The sequence below is a fragment of the Schistocerca cancellata genome, chromosome 11 (assembly GCF_023864275.1).
Source record: "Schistocerca cancellata isolate TAMUIC-IGC-003103 chromosome 11, iqSchCanc2.1, whole genome shotgun sequence".
NCBI classification, from domain to species: Eukaryota; Metazoa; Arthropoda; class Insecta; order Orthoptera; family Acrididae; genus Schistocerca; species Schistocerca cancellata.
In genome coordinates this window covers 163,173,857-163,189,407 of record NC_064636.1, presented here as the reverse complement: position 1 = coordinate 163,189,407, position 15,551 = coordinate 163,173,857, and the positions used below count along the sequence as shown (strand labels likewise).

The 15,551-nt window shown below is 45.8% G+C and overlaps 2 protein-coding genes across 2 annotated transcripts in view; both read right to left on the bottom strand.

Annotated features, from left to right (window-relative positions):
* Positions 1-13,964, bottom strand: part of LOC126108399 (uncharacterized) — a 32,870-nt gene extending 18,906 nt beyond the window's left edge. The window contains exons 1-2 of the mRNA XM_049913609.1: positions 13,939-13,964; positions 7,378-7,619 (exon numbers count right to left, since the gene is read on the bottom strand). Coding sequence (XP_049769566.1) covers positions 7,378-7,619; positions 13,939-13,964 — 268 coding nt within the window. The remainder of the gene's footprint in view (positions 1-7,377; positions 7,620-13,938) is intronic.
* Positions 13,965-14,607: 643 nt separating this feature from the next.
* Positions 14,608-15,551, bottom strand: part of LOC126108604 (uncharacterized) — a 203,773-nt gene continuing 202,829 nt past the window's right edge. Inside the window, exon 7 of the mRNA XM_049913908.1 lies at positions 14,608-14,635. Within this exon, the coding sequence (XP_049769865.1) occupies positions 14,623-14,635 (13 nt within the window). The 3' untranslated portion in view covers positions 14,608-14,622. The remainder of the gene's footprint in view (positions 14,636-15,551) is intronic.

Genomic DNA, 15,551 nt, shown 5'->3' with positions numbered 1-15,551 from the left:
TAATTAAATCACTAAAGACTAAGAACTCTCATGGATATGACGGGGTATCTAGCAGAATACTGAAGTATTGTTCTATGTATGTTAGCCCAGTACTTAGCCATATCTGTAACTTTTCCTTTAGAAGTGGTCGGTTTCCTGACCGATTAAAATACTCGGTAGTGAAGCCACTTTATAAAAAGGGAGACATTGATAATGTTGACAATTTTAGACCTATTTCTATGCCATCGGTGTTTGCTAAAGTTGTCGAGAAGGTTGTATATACAAGGTTACTGGAGCATTTAAATTCACATAATTTGCTGTCAAATGTTCAGTTTGGTTTTAGAAATGGTTTAACAACTGAAAATGTTATATTCTCTTTTCTCTGTGAGGTTTTGGACGGATTAAATAAAAGGTTGCGAACGCTAGGTGTTTTCTTTGATTTAACGAAGGCTTTTGACTGTGTTGACCACAAAATATTACTGCAGAAGTTGGACCATTATGGAGTAAGAGGAGTAGCTTACAATTGGTTCGCCTCTTACTTTAAGAACAGAAAGCAGAGGGTAATTCTCCGCAATATTGAGAGTGGTAGTGATATTCAGTCCCAATGGGGCACTGTTAAGTGGGGCGCTCCCCAAGGGTCGGTGCTGGGGCCACTGCTGTTTCTTATTTATACAGGGTGTTTCATAAATGACCGGTATATTTGAAACGGCAATAAAAACTAAACGAGCAGCGATAGAAATACACCGTTTGTTGCAATATGCTTGGGACAACAGTACATTTTCAGGCAGACAAACTTTCGAAATTACAGTAGTTACAATTTTCAACAACAGATGGCGCTGCGGTCTGTGAAACTCTATAGTACGATATTTTCCACATATCCACCATGCGTAGCAATAATATGGCGTAGTCTCTGAATGAAATTACCCGAAACCTTTGACAACGTGTCTGGCGGAATGGCTTCACATGCAGATGAGATGTACTGCTTCAGCTGTTCAATTGTTTCTGGATTCTGGCGGTACACCTGGTCTTTCAAGTGTCCCCACAGAAAGAAGTCACAGGGGTTGATGTCTGGCGAATAGGGAGGCCAATCCACGCCGCCTCCTGTATGTTTCGGACAGCCCAAAGCAATCACACGATCATCGAAATATTCATTCAGGAAATTAAAGACGTCGGCTGCGCGATGTGGCTGGGCACCATCTTGCATAAACCACGAGGTGTTCGCAGTGTCGTCTAAGGCAGTTTGTACCGCCACAAATTGACGAAGAATGTCCAGATAGCGTGATGCAGTAATCGTTTCGGATCTGAAAAATGGGCCAATGATTCCTTTGGAAGAAATGGCGGCCCAGACCAGTACTTTTTGAGGATGCAGGGACGATGGGACTGCAACATGGGGCTTTTTGGTTCCCCATATGCGCCAGTTCTGTTTATTGACGAAGCCGTCCAGGTAAAAATAAGCTTCGTCAGTAAACCAAATGCTGCCCACATGCATATCGCCATCATCAATCTTGTGCACTATATCGTTAGCGAATGTCTCTCGTGCAGCAATGGTAGCGGCGCTGAGGGGTTGCCGCGTTTGAATTTTGTATGGATAGAGGTGTAAACTCTGGCGCATGAGACGATACGTGGACGTTGGCGTCATTTGGACCGCAGCTGCAACACGGCGAACGGAAACCCGAGGCCGCTGTTGGATCACCTGCTGCACTAGCTGCGCGTTGCCCTCTGTGGCTGCCGTACGCGGTCGCCCTACCTTTCCAGCACGTTCATCCGTCACATTCCCAGTCCGTTGAAATCGCTTTTCGGTCCTTTGGTTACATTAAACCTCCTTTGAAAACTTCGTCTTGTTGCAACAACATTGTGTTCTAGGCGGTGGAATTCCAACACCAGAAAAATCCTCTGTTCTAAGCAATAAACCATGTTGTCTACAGCACACTTGCACGTTGTGAACAGCACATGCTTACAGCAGAAAGACGATGTACAGAATGGCGCACCCACAGACTGCGTTGTCTTCTGTATCTTTCACATCACTTGCAGCGCCATCTGTTGTTGAAAATTGTAACTACTGTAATTTCGAAAGTTTGTCCGCCTGAAAATGTACTGCTGTCCCAAGCATATTGCAACAAACGGTGTATTTCTATCGCTGCTCGTTTAGTTTTTATTGCCGTTTCAAATATACCGGTCATTTTTGAAACACCCTGTATAAATGATATGCCTTCTAGTATTACAGGTGATTCAAAAATATTTCTGTTTGCTGATGACACCAGCTTGATAGTGAAGGATCTTGTGTGTAATAATGAAACAGTAACAAATAACGTAGTTCATGAAATAAGTTCGTGGCTTGTGGAAAATAATTTGATGCTAAATCACAGTAAGACTCAGTTTTTACAGTTTCTAACTCACAATTCAACAAGAACCGATATTTTGATCAGACAGAATGGGCATATTATAAGCGAGACGGAACAGTTCAAATTCCTAGGCGTTCGGATAGATAGTAAGCTGTTGTGGAAAGCCCATGTCCAGGATCTTGTTCAGAAGCTAAATGCTGCTTTATTTACTATTAGAACAGTATCTGAAATAAGTGACACTTCAACACGAAAAGTAGTCTACTTCGCATATTTTCATACGCTTATGTCGTATGGTATTATTTTTTGGGGTAATTCTTCTGATTCAAAAAGGGTATTTTTGGTTCAAAAAGGGGCTGTTCGAGCTATATGTGGTGTAAGTTAGAGAACCTCTTGTTGACCCCTATTCAAAAATCTAGGAATTCTGACATTGCCCTCACAGTATATATTTTCTTTAATGTCGTTTGCTGTTAGCAATATTAGCTTATTCCCAAGAGTTAGCAGCTTTCACTCAGTTAATACTAGGCAGAAATCAAATCTGCATATGGAATGCACTTCCTTGACTCTTGTGCACAAAGGAGTGCAGTATTCTGCTGCATCCATTTTCAATAAGCTACCACAAGAACTCAAAAATCTTAGCAGTAGCCCAAACTCTTTTAAGTCTAAACTGAAGAGTTTCCTCATGGCTCACTCCTTCTATTCTGTCGAGGAGCTCCTGGAAGAGCTAAAAAGCCGGCCGAAGTGGCCGTGCGGTTAAAGGCGCTGCAGTCTGGAACCGCAAGACGGCTACGGTCGCAGGTTCGAATCCTGCCTCGGGCTTGGATGTTCGTGCTGTCCTTAGGTTAGTTAGGTTTAACTAGTTCTAAGTTCTAGGGGACTAATGACCTCAGCAGTTGAGTCCCATAGTGCTCAGAACCATTTGAACCATTTTTTTGAAGAGATAAAAAATTAAGCAAATTCCAGTGTTACATTGTTGATTGTCTTCATTTAAACTTACGACTTGTCACCTGAATATGTTTTTTTTATATTTCATTTTATCTGTTTCTAATATCGTGTTATAATTTCATGTATTGACTCGTTCCACGACCATGGAGACTTCTCCTTAATTTGGTCCCACGGAACAATAAATAAATAAAAAATAAAAATGAACCTGCCGACTGTATTCAAGCATTTGTATCTGTCTACATTTTTTTTTACTCCACACACTTGCCTCCCTACCAAACAGACGATGGCTTGATTCCTCAGAATGCGTACTATCAGCCATACCCTTCTTTTAGTAAAACTGTACTATAAATTCTTCGCAGTTTTTTTCGTCTGCAGCTCGCGGTCTAGTGGCTAGCTTTGCTGCCTCTGCATTATGGGGTCCTGGGTACGATTCGCAGCTGGGATGGGGATTTTATTTACCTGGAGGACTGGGTGTTTGTGTTTTCCTCATCATTTCATCATCATCATCATTCATGACACTGGCTAGATTAGAGCGTGCAAAAAATTGGACTATGGAAAAATTGGGACTTTGCATCGGCGCTCATGACCGTGCAGCTGAGTGCCCCACAAGGCTGAGGTCGCCGCCACCCTGCTTGATGCTTTCAGTACCTCCTCATTACTTAATCGGTCTACTCATGTAACCTTCAACATTCTTTTGTAACCCACATTTCACACACTTCTATTATCTTCTTGTCGAAAGTGCTTACCGCCCACATTTCACTTCTGTACGAGTCTACACTCGGGAAATTAGATTTGTATGAGATGTCGGTAAATTGCTCTTTTTGCAGAAATGCTTTTGAAGCTATATGCAGTCCGCATTTTATATCCTTTCTGCTTCGGCCATAATCAGTTAGTTTGCTGTCATCTACTTCTTTCTTTATCTCAATTCAGAATTGTACTTGCACTTCAGAGGCTCACAGTTCCAGATTTCAGTATTCTGATATCTTCCCTCAGCACGTTATGGACATATTGCGATGTATAATACGACTGAATGTTATTAAGACTCAAGTCCGACTGGAAGAAAATAAAGTATCTGAACTCCTCCTCAGTGACTGACAGAACGTGACAGTAATATCGTAAGGGAAACACCTGATGCTCTTCAGCTCATATTTATTTAACTGTAAACACGTTTGTTATCTTAGGCCACCATAACATTATCACTTGACTATGGGATAAGAAGCGAAACACGTTTGCCACAATCACAGTCACGATCACATCAATAGACAGTGTCGTCGTCGTCGTCGTCGTCCCCCCTCCGCCCCCCTCCTCCGGCAACAACGCGGGGGGGAATTTTGAATGCAGACTATCATAAATGTGCCGAATATCATCGAATGACAGAGTTTCCCAGAAGTACATGAAGCGTATTCGCAGTTGCGAATACGAAAAAGCGTCAAATGTATACGGGAATGACAACAGTGAAAATTTGAGCCAGACTGGAACTCGAACCAGGATTTTCTGATGTACGTGAGTGGTCGCCCCAACCCCTTCGGCTATCCGTGCACCCCTCACGGCCAGAGCCAAACTTCCGTACGTAGTTGTCCCTGCATCACAACCTGTTGCCGTACAATCATTTTGTAATTCCTTTACGGAGGGAACATTTTAATTGAAAGACGCTGGTTAATATCGGAGGATAATTACTACATTCCAGTGCCTGTGTTCCATCTGGTATGCATGCATGTCCAAAGGAACACCGCTCTATTCTTCGTACTCCAGTATCGTGTTCCAAACATCTTTCACATGTTGTTGCAATTCGGCATGAAGGCCGTGCAAAACGAGTAAGTTTCCACTTACGTCTGGTGCATATTCAGTTGACAAGACATCTGGTGATCTTGCTGGCCAGAGCAGTTGTTGAACATCATGAAGAGAACGTTGCGCCACAGCAGCCATATGTGGATGAGCATCATTCTGCTGAAGAGGCACATCACCTTCCCGTCGAAAAACTGGGAGTCTCACCTGAATAACAACCCGTGGACTGTTGCGGGCCCTGGTTAATTTACTCTGAGGAAACACCAAATGTGACTGGGGACTGTAATCGATGCCTCCCACCACACACCATGGACCCCGAGGAATGGCACAAGTGTGTTATGGGGGAATGCGGTCTGGAATAGCCAGCTTACCAGGTCTTTTCCATAGACGTATACGTACGTCACTCACGTATAGACAGAACCTACTCTCATCACTGAAGACAGGAGCGCCATTCCACTCTTTGTTCAATTTCACAACACCAGAGTAGCCACCTCTAGCAGTGTCATGGTGGCACCAGTAGCCTGGCTAGAGGCACATGCGACATTAATGCTGATGCAAGCTGGCAGTTCTCTGTGGTCCCTGATGAGACACCAGGTACATCACGTCCCCTATTTATTCCCTAGATGGTGTTCGGTCGGCCACCGCCGCTCACACAACGCGTCTCCCTTGACGTGCGTCTGTACTGTACAGAAGCTCGGTGACCTAAAGTAAGGGTGATGTTCCGCAGACGAGTGTTGAAACTTGCGACTCAGCCGCTGGTGCTTTGAGGTCTACATGTGTGGCAGTCTGTCTATAAATGTATGTTCTTTCTTGCAGGCCTACAACGCTACCATGTACATATGGCTGAAGCTGTTAACCAGGAGTACTTATTCGTCCTCGGGGCGTGGTTGTACCACAGAACGAAACTTTCAGAAACTGTTTACCTAGACACTCAGCACCGTTATGCCTATAGAGTGAAAACAGAAGCTGCACAGAGAGACTTTATCAGCGCCATTTTATCGCCAATCTCCGAGATAAATGAATGACTAAGACTCTTCAGTATTCAAATTACAGAAGCACCAAAGAAGCTGGTATGGGCATGCGCATTCAAATACGGTGATATGTAAACAGGCAGAATACGGCGCTGCGATCGCAACGCCTGTATAACGCAACAAGTGTCTGACGCAGTTGTTAGACCGGTTACTACTGCTACAGTGGCAGGTTATCAACATTTGAGCGAGTCTGAACGTCGTGCTGTAGTCGGCGCACGAGCGATGGGACACGGCATCTCTGAGGTAGTCATCATGTGCGGATTTTGTCGTACGACCATTTCACGAGTGTACCGTGAATATCGGGAATCTGGTAAAACGTCAGCTCTCCGACATCGCTGCAGCCGGAAAAACATCCTGGAAGAACGGTACCAACGATGACTGAAGAGAATCATTCAATGTGCGAGAAATGCAACGTTTCTGCAAATTGCTGCAGATTTCATCGCTAGGCCATCAACAAGTATCAGCGTCTGAACCAGACAGCAAAACATCATAGTTATGGGCTTCCAGAAGGTCCACTCGTGTACCCTTGATGACCCCACGACACAAAGCTTTATGCCTCGATTGGGCCGTCAACACGGACGTTGGATTGTTGATGACTGAAAACATGTTACCTGGTCGACGAGTCTCGTTTAAAATTGTATCGAGTGGATGGACGTGTACGGGCATGGAGACAACCTCAGGAATCCGTGGACCCTGCATATCAACAGGGGACGGTTCAAGCTGCTGGCGGCTCTGTAACGGTGTCGGGCATGTGCAGTTGGAGTGATGTGGGACCACTGATACATCTAGATAGGGCTCTCACTGGTGATCCTGTCTGATCACCTGGATCCATTCATGTCCATTGTGCATTCCGACGGATTTCGGCAATTCCAGCAGGACAATGCGACACCCCACACTTCTGGAATTGCCGCAGAGTGGCTCCAGGAACACTGTTACACAGCACTTGACGATAGTGTACAGTTTTCCTCCGGCAGTGTATTTGGAACAGCGGCTGAAACATAGCAATCAACATCTCCGAAGACTGGTGGCCCTGCAGGATCTGACCATTAGTGTGTGGCTTCAGCTGGGTTATACCTGAACAATCTTACTCTGTTCCTCGTTCATAGAGGACATTTACGAAGCTAGATGCGGTGTTTACGCCGTCATAGCCTGCTGTCTCCTAGTGGCTGGCCGATGTGTTGTCACTTATGTTTAGTCTAAGGAAACAGGACAAGTGGCAGTAGACAGAACGAATGTAACAAGTGGAGAGGAGAATGAGATGTATAATCAGTGGTTGTAGCCTGCAGTGGTGTACATACCGTGCACGGAGCAGGAGTTGGTGCAGTCGGCAGCGACGAGGCGCGCGAGGCCACCGCTGAGTCCCCTGCCAGAGGCCCAGGCGATGCCGCGAACAGCCACCAGGGCGCCTCTGGGCTGCTGGTCTCCCTCTGCAGGCGGCGGTGGTCCGTGACTCCAGCTACTCTGTGCCAGGCGCGCCACAGCCGGCACCGCGATGCAACGCGTGTCGAGGTCCTGCACAGTCGCGACATCCAGTGACTTCCTGTATAACGTTTTCCGGTCATCTTGAGGGCTGCACCCTGCTCAGACAGGGCTTTAATTACCTGCCTCTACATCAACAACACCATCCATTGAAACTGCAACAACACGAGAGGGGCAATGGACAAACATCAACAAGGCATGAAGTGCACTACATGCTTCCACGAGCAGTACATCAGCGCTTCAGCTGGCCATCACCACTGGGACCGTGGTGGCGACTCATCTGGACGTGGACGCAATGAGAGGTGCGATGACGCTGGTGAGTCCAATGACGAAGCAGTACGCTGGGGTAACACCGTAGGGTAGGGTGCCCTGTTTCCTGATGGTGGCCCAATACCAGGTGATTGGCTATTTTCTCTTTGGACAGTGCTCTCAAAGCGGAAACTAGATGAAATCCATGCACTGCCACCATTTTACTATCCTGCTAACTGCCAAGCATATCAGCCACGTTCTGTGCTTATAGCTGACTTTTTTCTTAATATCTTACATTTGAATGTAATATTTTGTAGACACAGTGTAAGAAACAGCCAACAGCCTTGCCATGGTGGTAACATCGGTTCCCATCAGATCATCGAAGTTAAGTGCCGTCAGGCTGGGCTAGCATTTGGATGGGTGACCATCCGATCTGCCAAGTGCTGTTGACAAGCCAGGCAGATTCAGCACTGGCGAGGCAAACTAAAGGAGCTACTTGATCGAGAAGTAGCGGCTACGGCTGGGAGAGCGGTGTGCTGACCACATGCCCCCCCATATCCACATCCAGTGATGCCTGTGGGCTCAGGATGACACGGCGGCCGGTCGGTACCGTCGGGTCTTCATGGCCTATTCGGGCAGAGTTAAGTTTAGTTTTTTAATGTAAGCAACGCAATCGGATGGTAAGTTGACTTTTTAGTCTTATTTATTGGTGATATATTATCGAAACCTGTGAGTAGCTTTCGAATGCAGTAATTGATTACATGTTTCGATAGGTCAACCATGTTTGTCTAGAGGTAAAGGTGCCTACTTTCAGATACTGTTAGGGTGACAATTTCAACCATCTGACAAATGTGCCTCTTTCTAGATTTCGCTTTTTATTTCTTTTCAGGAGATGGCTGGACAGATGGAGATATGAGGAAGGCAATGAATTGGGTTTCTTAAAAGCGTCGAAAGTGTTTCAGGTGGCAAAATTTACGCTTTTAGATTACGTTAAGTCAGGAAACTCGGAAGAGAAACTGGGATCTAGGGTAGACGGAAAATGTGCTTTAGGAAGAGTCGTCAACTCAAGACAAGCCCAAATGCAACACAGCAATTTTAGAAGAAGTAGGACAATATTCTAAAAGGTAAAAACACTAAAGCACCCAAAAGGTCAGCCAGAACAACACAAAGGTGCCTATAATGAGTTGGTGGGGGGGGGGGGGGGGAGAGAGGAAATAAAATGGACATATGAGTTATCATTTGCTAAGGATTCTGTTTCCCTCCTCTTGACAGACGACAAAGACAGCGCACATGAGGACTGCCTCTATTATTCTATCTCTTACCATAAAGATAAATCAGGGGAAGATTGGGTAAGATGTTTAGAATGTTTCCGTTGGGCACATGAGCTGTGTACTGGGACTCAGAAACCCGGATGGAAGATGTACAAATGTGGAAACTATAAATGTAGTTATAAGAGTATGATTATTGTAATCGAACTGGAATATCTCAATATTACTTTTTGTAATAAAACGACATTTCTATAGGTATGGAATTTAGAATTTTCCTTATGAAATTAAGAGACAGAGAATTTGAAATTGCTTATCCTTTTAGTACACACTCCCAAATGAAAAACTTCTTTGATATAAATTATTTAATCTAATCTGCTGAGTTTTGCTATAAACGGATGTATAGAACCAAAATATGTTATGTCGGATACAAATCCGTAATTTTTGGAAAATTTCAGCTGATTTTTAACCAACCATATCCTTAGATTTTCTTAGATACCCGAAAACAGGGCATCTCACAATATCGTCTATTCAGGATAGTCGCCCTTCTCATTGCAGCATCGCGATGGATGTGTCCATGTGTTGAGAGCATAGGCGGCCACGCCGCATTTGTCGTTCCCGTGCATGGCCAGCGGCTCGCAGCACTGTATGGGGTGCTGTTTTGTACGCAGCGCATAGTCGGTAAGGTGGACAGCAGCCGCCCATATTTCAGATTTGTCTAGTTCGGTGGCTGGCCACTGTTTTTAAGAGCTTCTTAACATTATCTTTCAAGCAAATAATTCAAGACCTCATGTCGTCCATCGTGTCTGGGTTTGTGTTACAGTGGTAATAAATTGAAGGTGCCGGTGGGAGAAAGGTAAGGAAGGAAAAGAAACTAATAACATCAGCTGCATCCGGACTTTATACGGAATGAGCGGCGAAGAGTCAAAATGTGTGTCGGACCAGGCGAACAAGGACTCGAACCAGGGATCTTCTGCTTACTAGACGGTTGCATTGACCACTGCGCCACCCAGGCTGATCGTTTGCCGCAAACGCGAGGACTGTCCCCGGCGTGCTCCCCGGCCGACCCAGGCGGCACCTGCTTGCAGCCTCACACATGTCCTCCACACTCACTGATTTCAGATTCCCTCTAGAGATCGAACGCAGATGTGCGTCTGGACCCAAGGTCGTGGATTCATAGCCCGTCGCGACAAATCAGTTATCTGGATCCCTGTTGTCTGCTCTTGCATTTCCTTTCACCCGACTCCACCTTCAATTTACATAATATTCATCACAACTGCGGATTCTGCATGATGTTTGTTGCTTCAGACATCACACATTCATAAAACAGTTGTAATGGCCAGAAGTGTGTCTCTGCATTCATAATTTAGCAACCACTGTGACGTTCTTGGTACTGGGTACTTTATATTGTAGAATATACTAGAGATTATTGTCCCTCCATTTGCATCACGTTCTCGGAAAGAGTGTCACATCAAATTACTCTGTGTGCATAGTAATTTATCTAATCCTGTCTTCGTGGTCCCAAGCACAGCAATGCGTGGGTGGCTGTAGTATAGTCTCAGATTCCATACTTAATATTCGTTGTTGAAAAAGCTGACCCCTATCTCGAAGCCCCAACCACTTTAGGCTTTACAGCACTCCTGTGACACTTTCGCAAAACACAGACAAGCCTGAAACCCTTCGTATCTCTCTGTACACTCCCAAAATCCTCTCGTCGTGCTGTCTGCTGTGGTGCCCACAGTAATATTCTAGAATGGGCCCCACGAGCATTTTGGAAGCCAGACTGACTGAATTTCGCTAGTGTCCTACTGATAACATGTCGTCTACCACCTGCTTTAACTACGATTGACCGTATCTGATTCTTCCATCTCCTGTCTCCACAAACTGTTTGTACAATTTCACTGATTCCAATAGGTGGGGTGTAAAGTTTCGTATTTATGAACCTTTAAAGAAAGCTGCCAATGCTTGTATGAGTTCTAAATCATGTAAATTTGTGAGTGGGTATATGTGGAGCTTTTCAAGGTACAATTTCGTCATCTGAGAAATTTCTGAGATTATTATTAGCATTGTATAGTAGGCAATTAACATACAATATGATTTGTAATGTTTACAGCACACTTCCCTTCCGTTACTTCTACACATGTTGTATGATTCTTTATCCGTCTTGAGTCGTGGTACCACATGTATTAGTACACCTCTTAATAATATTTTGTATGATATATGTTCTTCACGAGTTAATAAATCCTCCACTTGATTGCCTTGAACGTTAGCTCTCAGAATACCTTGTGTAAAAAGTGCTACTCGAATTCCTCATGACCAATATTTTTGAGAATCTCGCTGGTATTAAGACGATCATTGTATTCAAAGTACCTCGACTTTCCGACATGGTACGCAACAAATACGAGACAGTAATTTGAAATTTGTGGTAAGTTCCTATGCGACGAAACTGCTAAGCTCGTCGGTCCCTAGGCTTACACATTGTTTAATATAACTTAAACTAACTTAGGGTAAGGACAGCACACACGCTCAAGCCCGAGAGAGGACTCGAACCTCCGACGAGAATAGCCGCGCAAACCGGGGCAAGGCGCCCGAGACAGCACGGCTACCCCGCGCGGCTGTGAGACAGTCGTAGACTTTAGACAGGCAGTTTGAGTACTCACTACTGTCACTGAATAGGTTCGCACAGAGGACGACCACTTGGACGAGCTATCCATATACAGAAACAGGCATAGGTCGTAAGGTATTAGGCAGATGGGACGTCGAGCTGTGCTGAGGCGGAGAGCGGAGAGGTGGTGAAACTCGTCCGCAACCTCCGGCAGTGGACTCGAATTGCTGCTGGAGGACAGTTGGGCGCCACTGTTCTGACTAGGTGAGGTTCAAATGGCTCTGAGCACTATCTGAGGTCATCAGTCCCCTAGAATTTAGAACTACTCAAACCTAACTAACCTAACAGTCATCCATGCCCGATGCAGGATTCGAACCTGCGACCGTAGTGGTCGCGCGGTTCCAGACTGTAGCGCCTAGAACCGCTCGACCACCCCGGCAGGTTAGATGAGGCAGTTGCTTTCCGAGCCCAGGTTTTGCCCAGCTACGGACACACAGGTATCTGCACAGTAGCAAAGGGTGCTTGACGAAGACAAGGGGCGAACGGACGAACAGGTGAAGATGGCAGTCGCAGATGCCAGAGGACCTCATTGCAGATAATGATGAAGGGTGCATTCAGAATGGAAATTTGTTGGCGAGTTTGCGTACCCTCTGGAATGAGAACAGAGAGCGTTGTGGAACGGCTCTGAAAGTTGTAGTCAAGTGATTTGACTGGCGAAATGAAGATGGTGAGCTGGCCATTCTCATGTGTGGACATGCCGTTAGAAAAACTTCGCAGAGGGCCAGGAGATAGGTTGGAATGAGAACAGAGAGCGTTGTGGAACGGCTCTCAAAGTTGTAGTCAAGTGATTTGAGTGGCGAAATGAAGATGGTGAGCTGGCCATTCTCATGTGTGGACATCCCGTTAGAAAAACTTCGCAGAGGGCCAGGAGATACGTCGTCTTACGTGAGTGTCGGTCTCCCTGTCTGCCAAAACAGTTCACTGGGCTCTCACTTCCTGCAACGACAAGTCTCTCATCATAGTATGCTGCCGAAGGTTGTTTCTGTGTTACAGTAACCAGACGCTGGGAAGCAACACTGAGGATCCTCATTAACTTCTTATGTGCATACCGTTGTGTACTTGTCTTGGTCATTGTGATAACGTAATGAATGGCAAGTTGTGTGCAGAATCGGAGAAGAAAGGAATATGTGGGCCTTTTTTTGGAAATTTTGTGGTAAGTTCCTATGGAACCAAACCACTGAGGTCATCGGTCCCTAGGATTACGTACTGCTTAATCTAACTTAACCTAACTTACGCTAAGGACAACACGCACAGCCATGCCCGAGGGAGCACTCGAACCTCCGATGGGGGAAGCCGCGCGAAACGTGGCTACCCCACGCGGCGAATATGTGGAAAACAACTGACAAGGAGAAGGGACAGGATGATAGGACATCTATTAAGACATCAGGAAACAACGTCCGTGGTGCTACAGGGAGCCGGCCGAAGTGGCCGTGCGGTTAAAGGCGCTGCAGTCTGGAACCGCAAGTGCGCTACGGTCGCAGGTTCGAATCCTGCCTCGGGCATGGATGTTCGTGATGTCCTTAGGTTAGTTAGGTTTAACTAGTTCTAAGTTCTAGGGGACTAATGACCTCAGCAGTTGAGTCCCATAGTGCTGAGAGCCATTTGATCCATTTGCTACAGGGAACTGTAGAAGGCAAAAATTGCAGAGGAAGACAGAGATTGGAATACATCCAGCAAATAATTGGGGATGTAGATTGTAAGTGCTACTGTGAGATGAAGTGGTTGGCAAGGAAAGAAATTTCTGGCGGCTGCATCAAATCAGTCAGAAGACTGGTGTCTCAAAAAAAAAAAAAAAAAAAAAAAAAAAAAAAAAAAAAAAAAAAAAAAAACCGACGGAAATGGTGTGAACTAGAAATGTTGCAAAACAGCTCATTTTATGCAAGTAATCGGCGTAATCTAGTTTCAATTTTTCTGCTGGTGCTCAGATGCCTTTAGTTTCTGTGTAGCATGCGTCATTTTGACTCATGATATGTAACTTTTCGACAACAGATCACTGCGTATGCTCAGGCTTCCAATTCAGTGCACTTGCTCAAAGACAGAAATAATTTGAAGTTTATTATAGGTTCTCTAGAAGTATTGTTATCCTTTAAGCAGTTATAGCCGTTTTCAGTGGCGGTATTGTTAGGCTATTGATCGCTTCTGTAATGTCTACAACGTTTATAATTATGTAAAAATTACAGAAATACATAAAGGGCACTTACATCACAACCTTTTCACGAACTTGCATCGGTAATGTAGGATGTGGCGAGTAGTTGGATCCTGCACCCTGTCTGTCACATTTCGCAGCGATTGACTTCGTGTTATTCGCATACACCTGTAGAACTTTTTAAATCCAATAAACAACTGAAGATCATTAATTTAAAGCCTTGCCAAATCGAACTTTGTGTTATCTTCTGATTCGCAGAATGGAGAACAAATTCCATTCGTCTAAATGTTGACATTAAGTGTAGTTTCCCCCTAATGAACATGGTCCTGCACTGTGAGGCTGACGACGTTTAGTCTTGCCTCGTAGCTGTATGCAAAAGCCCAGCTGCCTCTCAGAAGTGTATAGCGCCGTTTGACTCTATGATGTACGAGGAAGTACTTGCCCTGCGCTGACAGCTGCAGGAAAACAGCTCTCCCTCAGCGCGGCCGACGTGGCTGCAGGCGCAGTCCAGCACGGAGGCCCCGTCTGACGCCAGCAGAGGCGGCGGCGGCGGCGGCGGCGGCGGCGCGGCTGCGCCCGCTGGACGCGTCGCCGGCTGTCGGGGCTGGCCGAGGCGGCGGCGCACGCAGAACACTCCCAGCACAGCGGCGAGCGCGCAGCGAGTCTCTCCGCCGGTTGAGCGAAACCACAGGAAGCGCGGCGCCTCTCGCCTTGACCGCAGCCGTTTTCCTTCTTGTTTTCAGAGCGGCCAGCTGCCAACACACAGACGTGACAAAAAATTATTCTTTCGTTTTCTGCGCACGTCTGCCACATGCTTTTTATGACAACAGTTAGTTCAACTAAAAGACTTGTGGGTGATGTCCAGAAACTCACGTTTACTGTTCCCACACAAAAAAAAAAAAAAAGATTCGCCTTACCTGGCTTTTAGTGTTGAATTGGGAACTGAGATAGTTTGTACGTAACTACACTTATTGTAAAAATATATTTGTGGATTGAAATGATTGATACTGAACATACCATGTGGATAACACACCGCTGAGCCGAAACATCACGACAACGGCCAGCACGGGATTCAATGCTACCAGAAGACGCTGTGAGAACGTGACTCGCTGAGGAGCGCGTACAAACGGAGTAGAGGAGAACGGGCGATCTTTCTACACTGAAGCGCCAAACAAACTGGTATAGGCATTCGTATTCAAATACACAGATACGTAAACAGGCCGAATACAGCGCTGCGGTCGGCAACGCCTGTATATGACAAAAGTGTCTCACGCAGTTGTTAGACCGGTCACTGCTGCTACAATGGCGCGTTATCGAGCTTTAACTGAGTTCCAGCGGGTTGTTGCGGTCGGCGCACGAGCCGTGGGACACGGCATCTTCGAGGTAGCCCTCAAGTGGGGATTTTCCCGTACGACCAATTCACGCGTGTACAGTGAATATCACGAATGCGGTAACACATCAAATCTCCTACATCATTGCGGACGGAAAATCGTCCTGTAAGAAGGGAATCAATGGTGACTGAAGAGAATCGTTCAGCGTGACAGAAGAGCAACTCTTCCCCAGATTCCTGCAGATTTCAATGCTGGGCCACCAATAAGTGTCACCGTGTGAAATATCCAACGAAACATCATCGATATGGGTTTCAGAGCCGAAGGCACACTTGTGTAC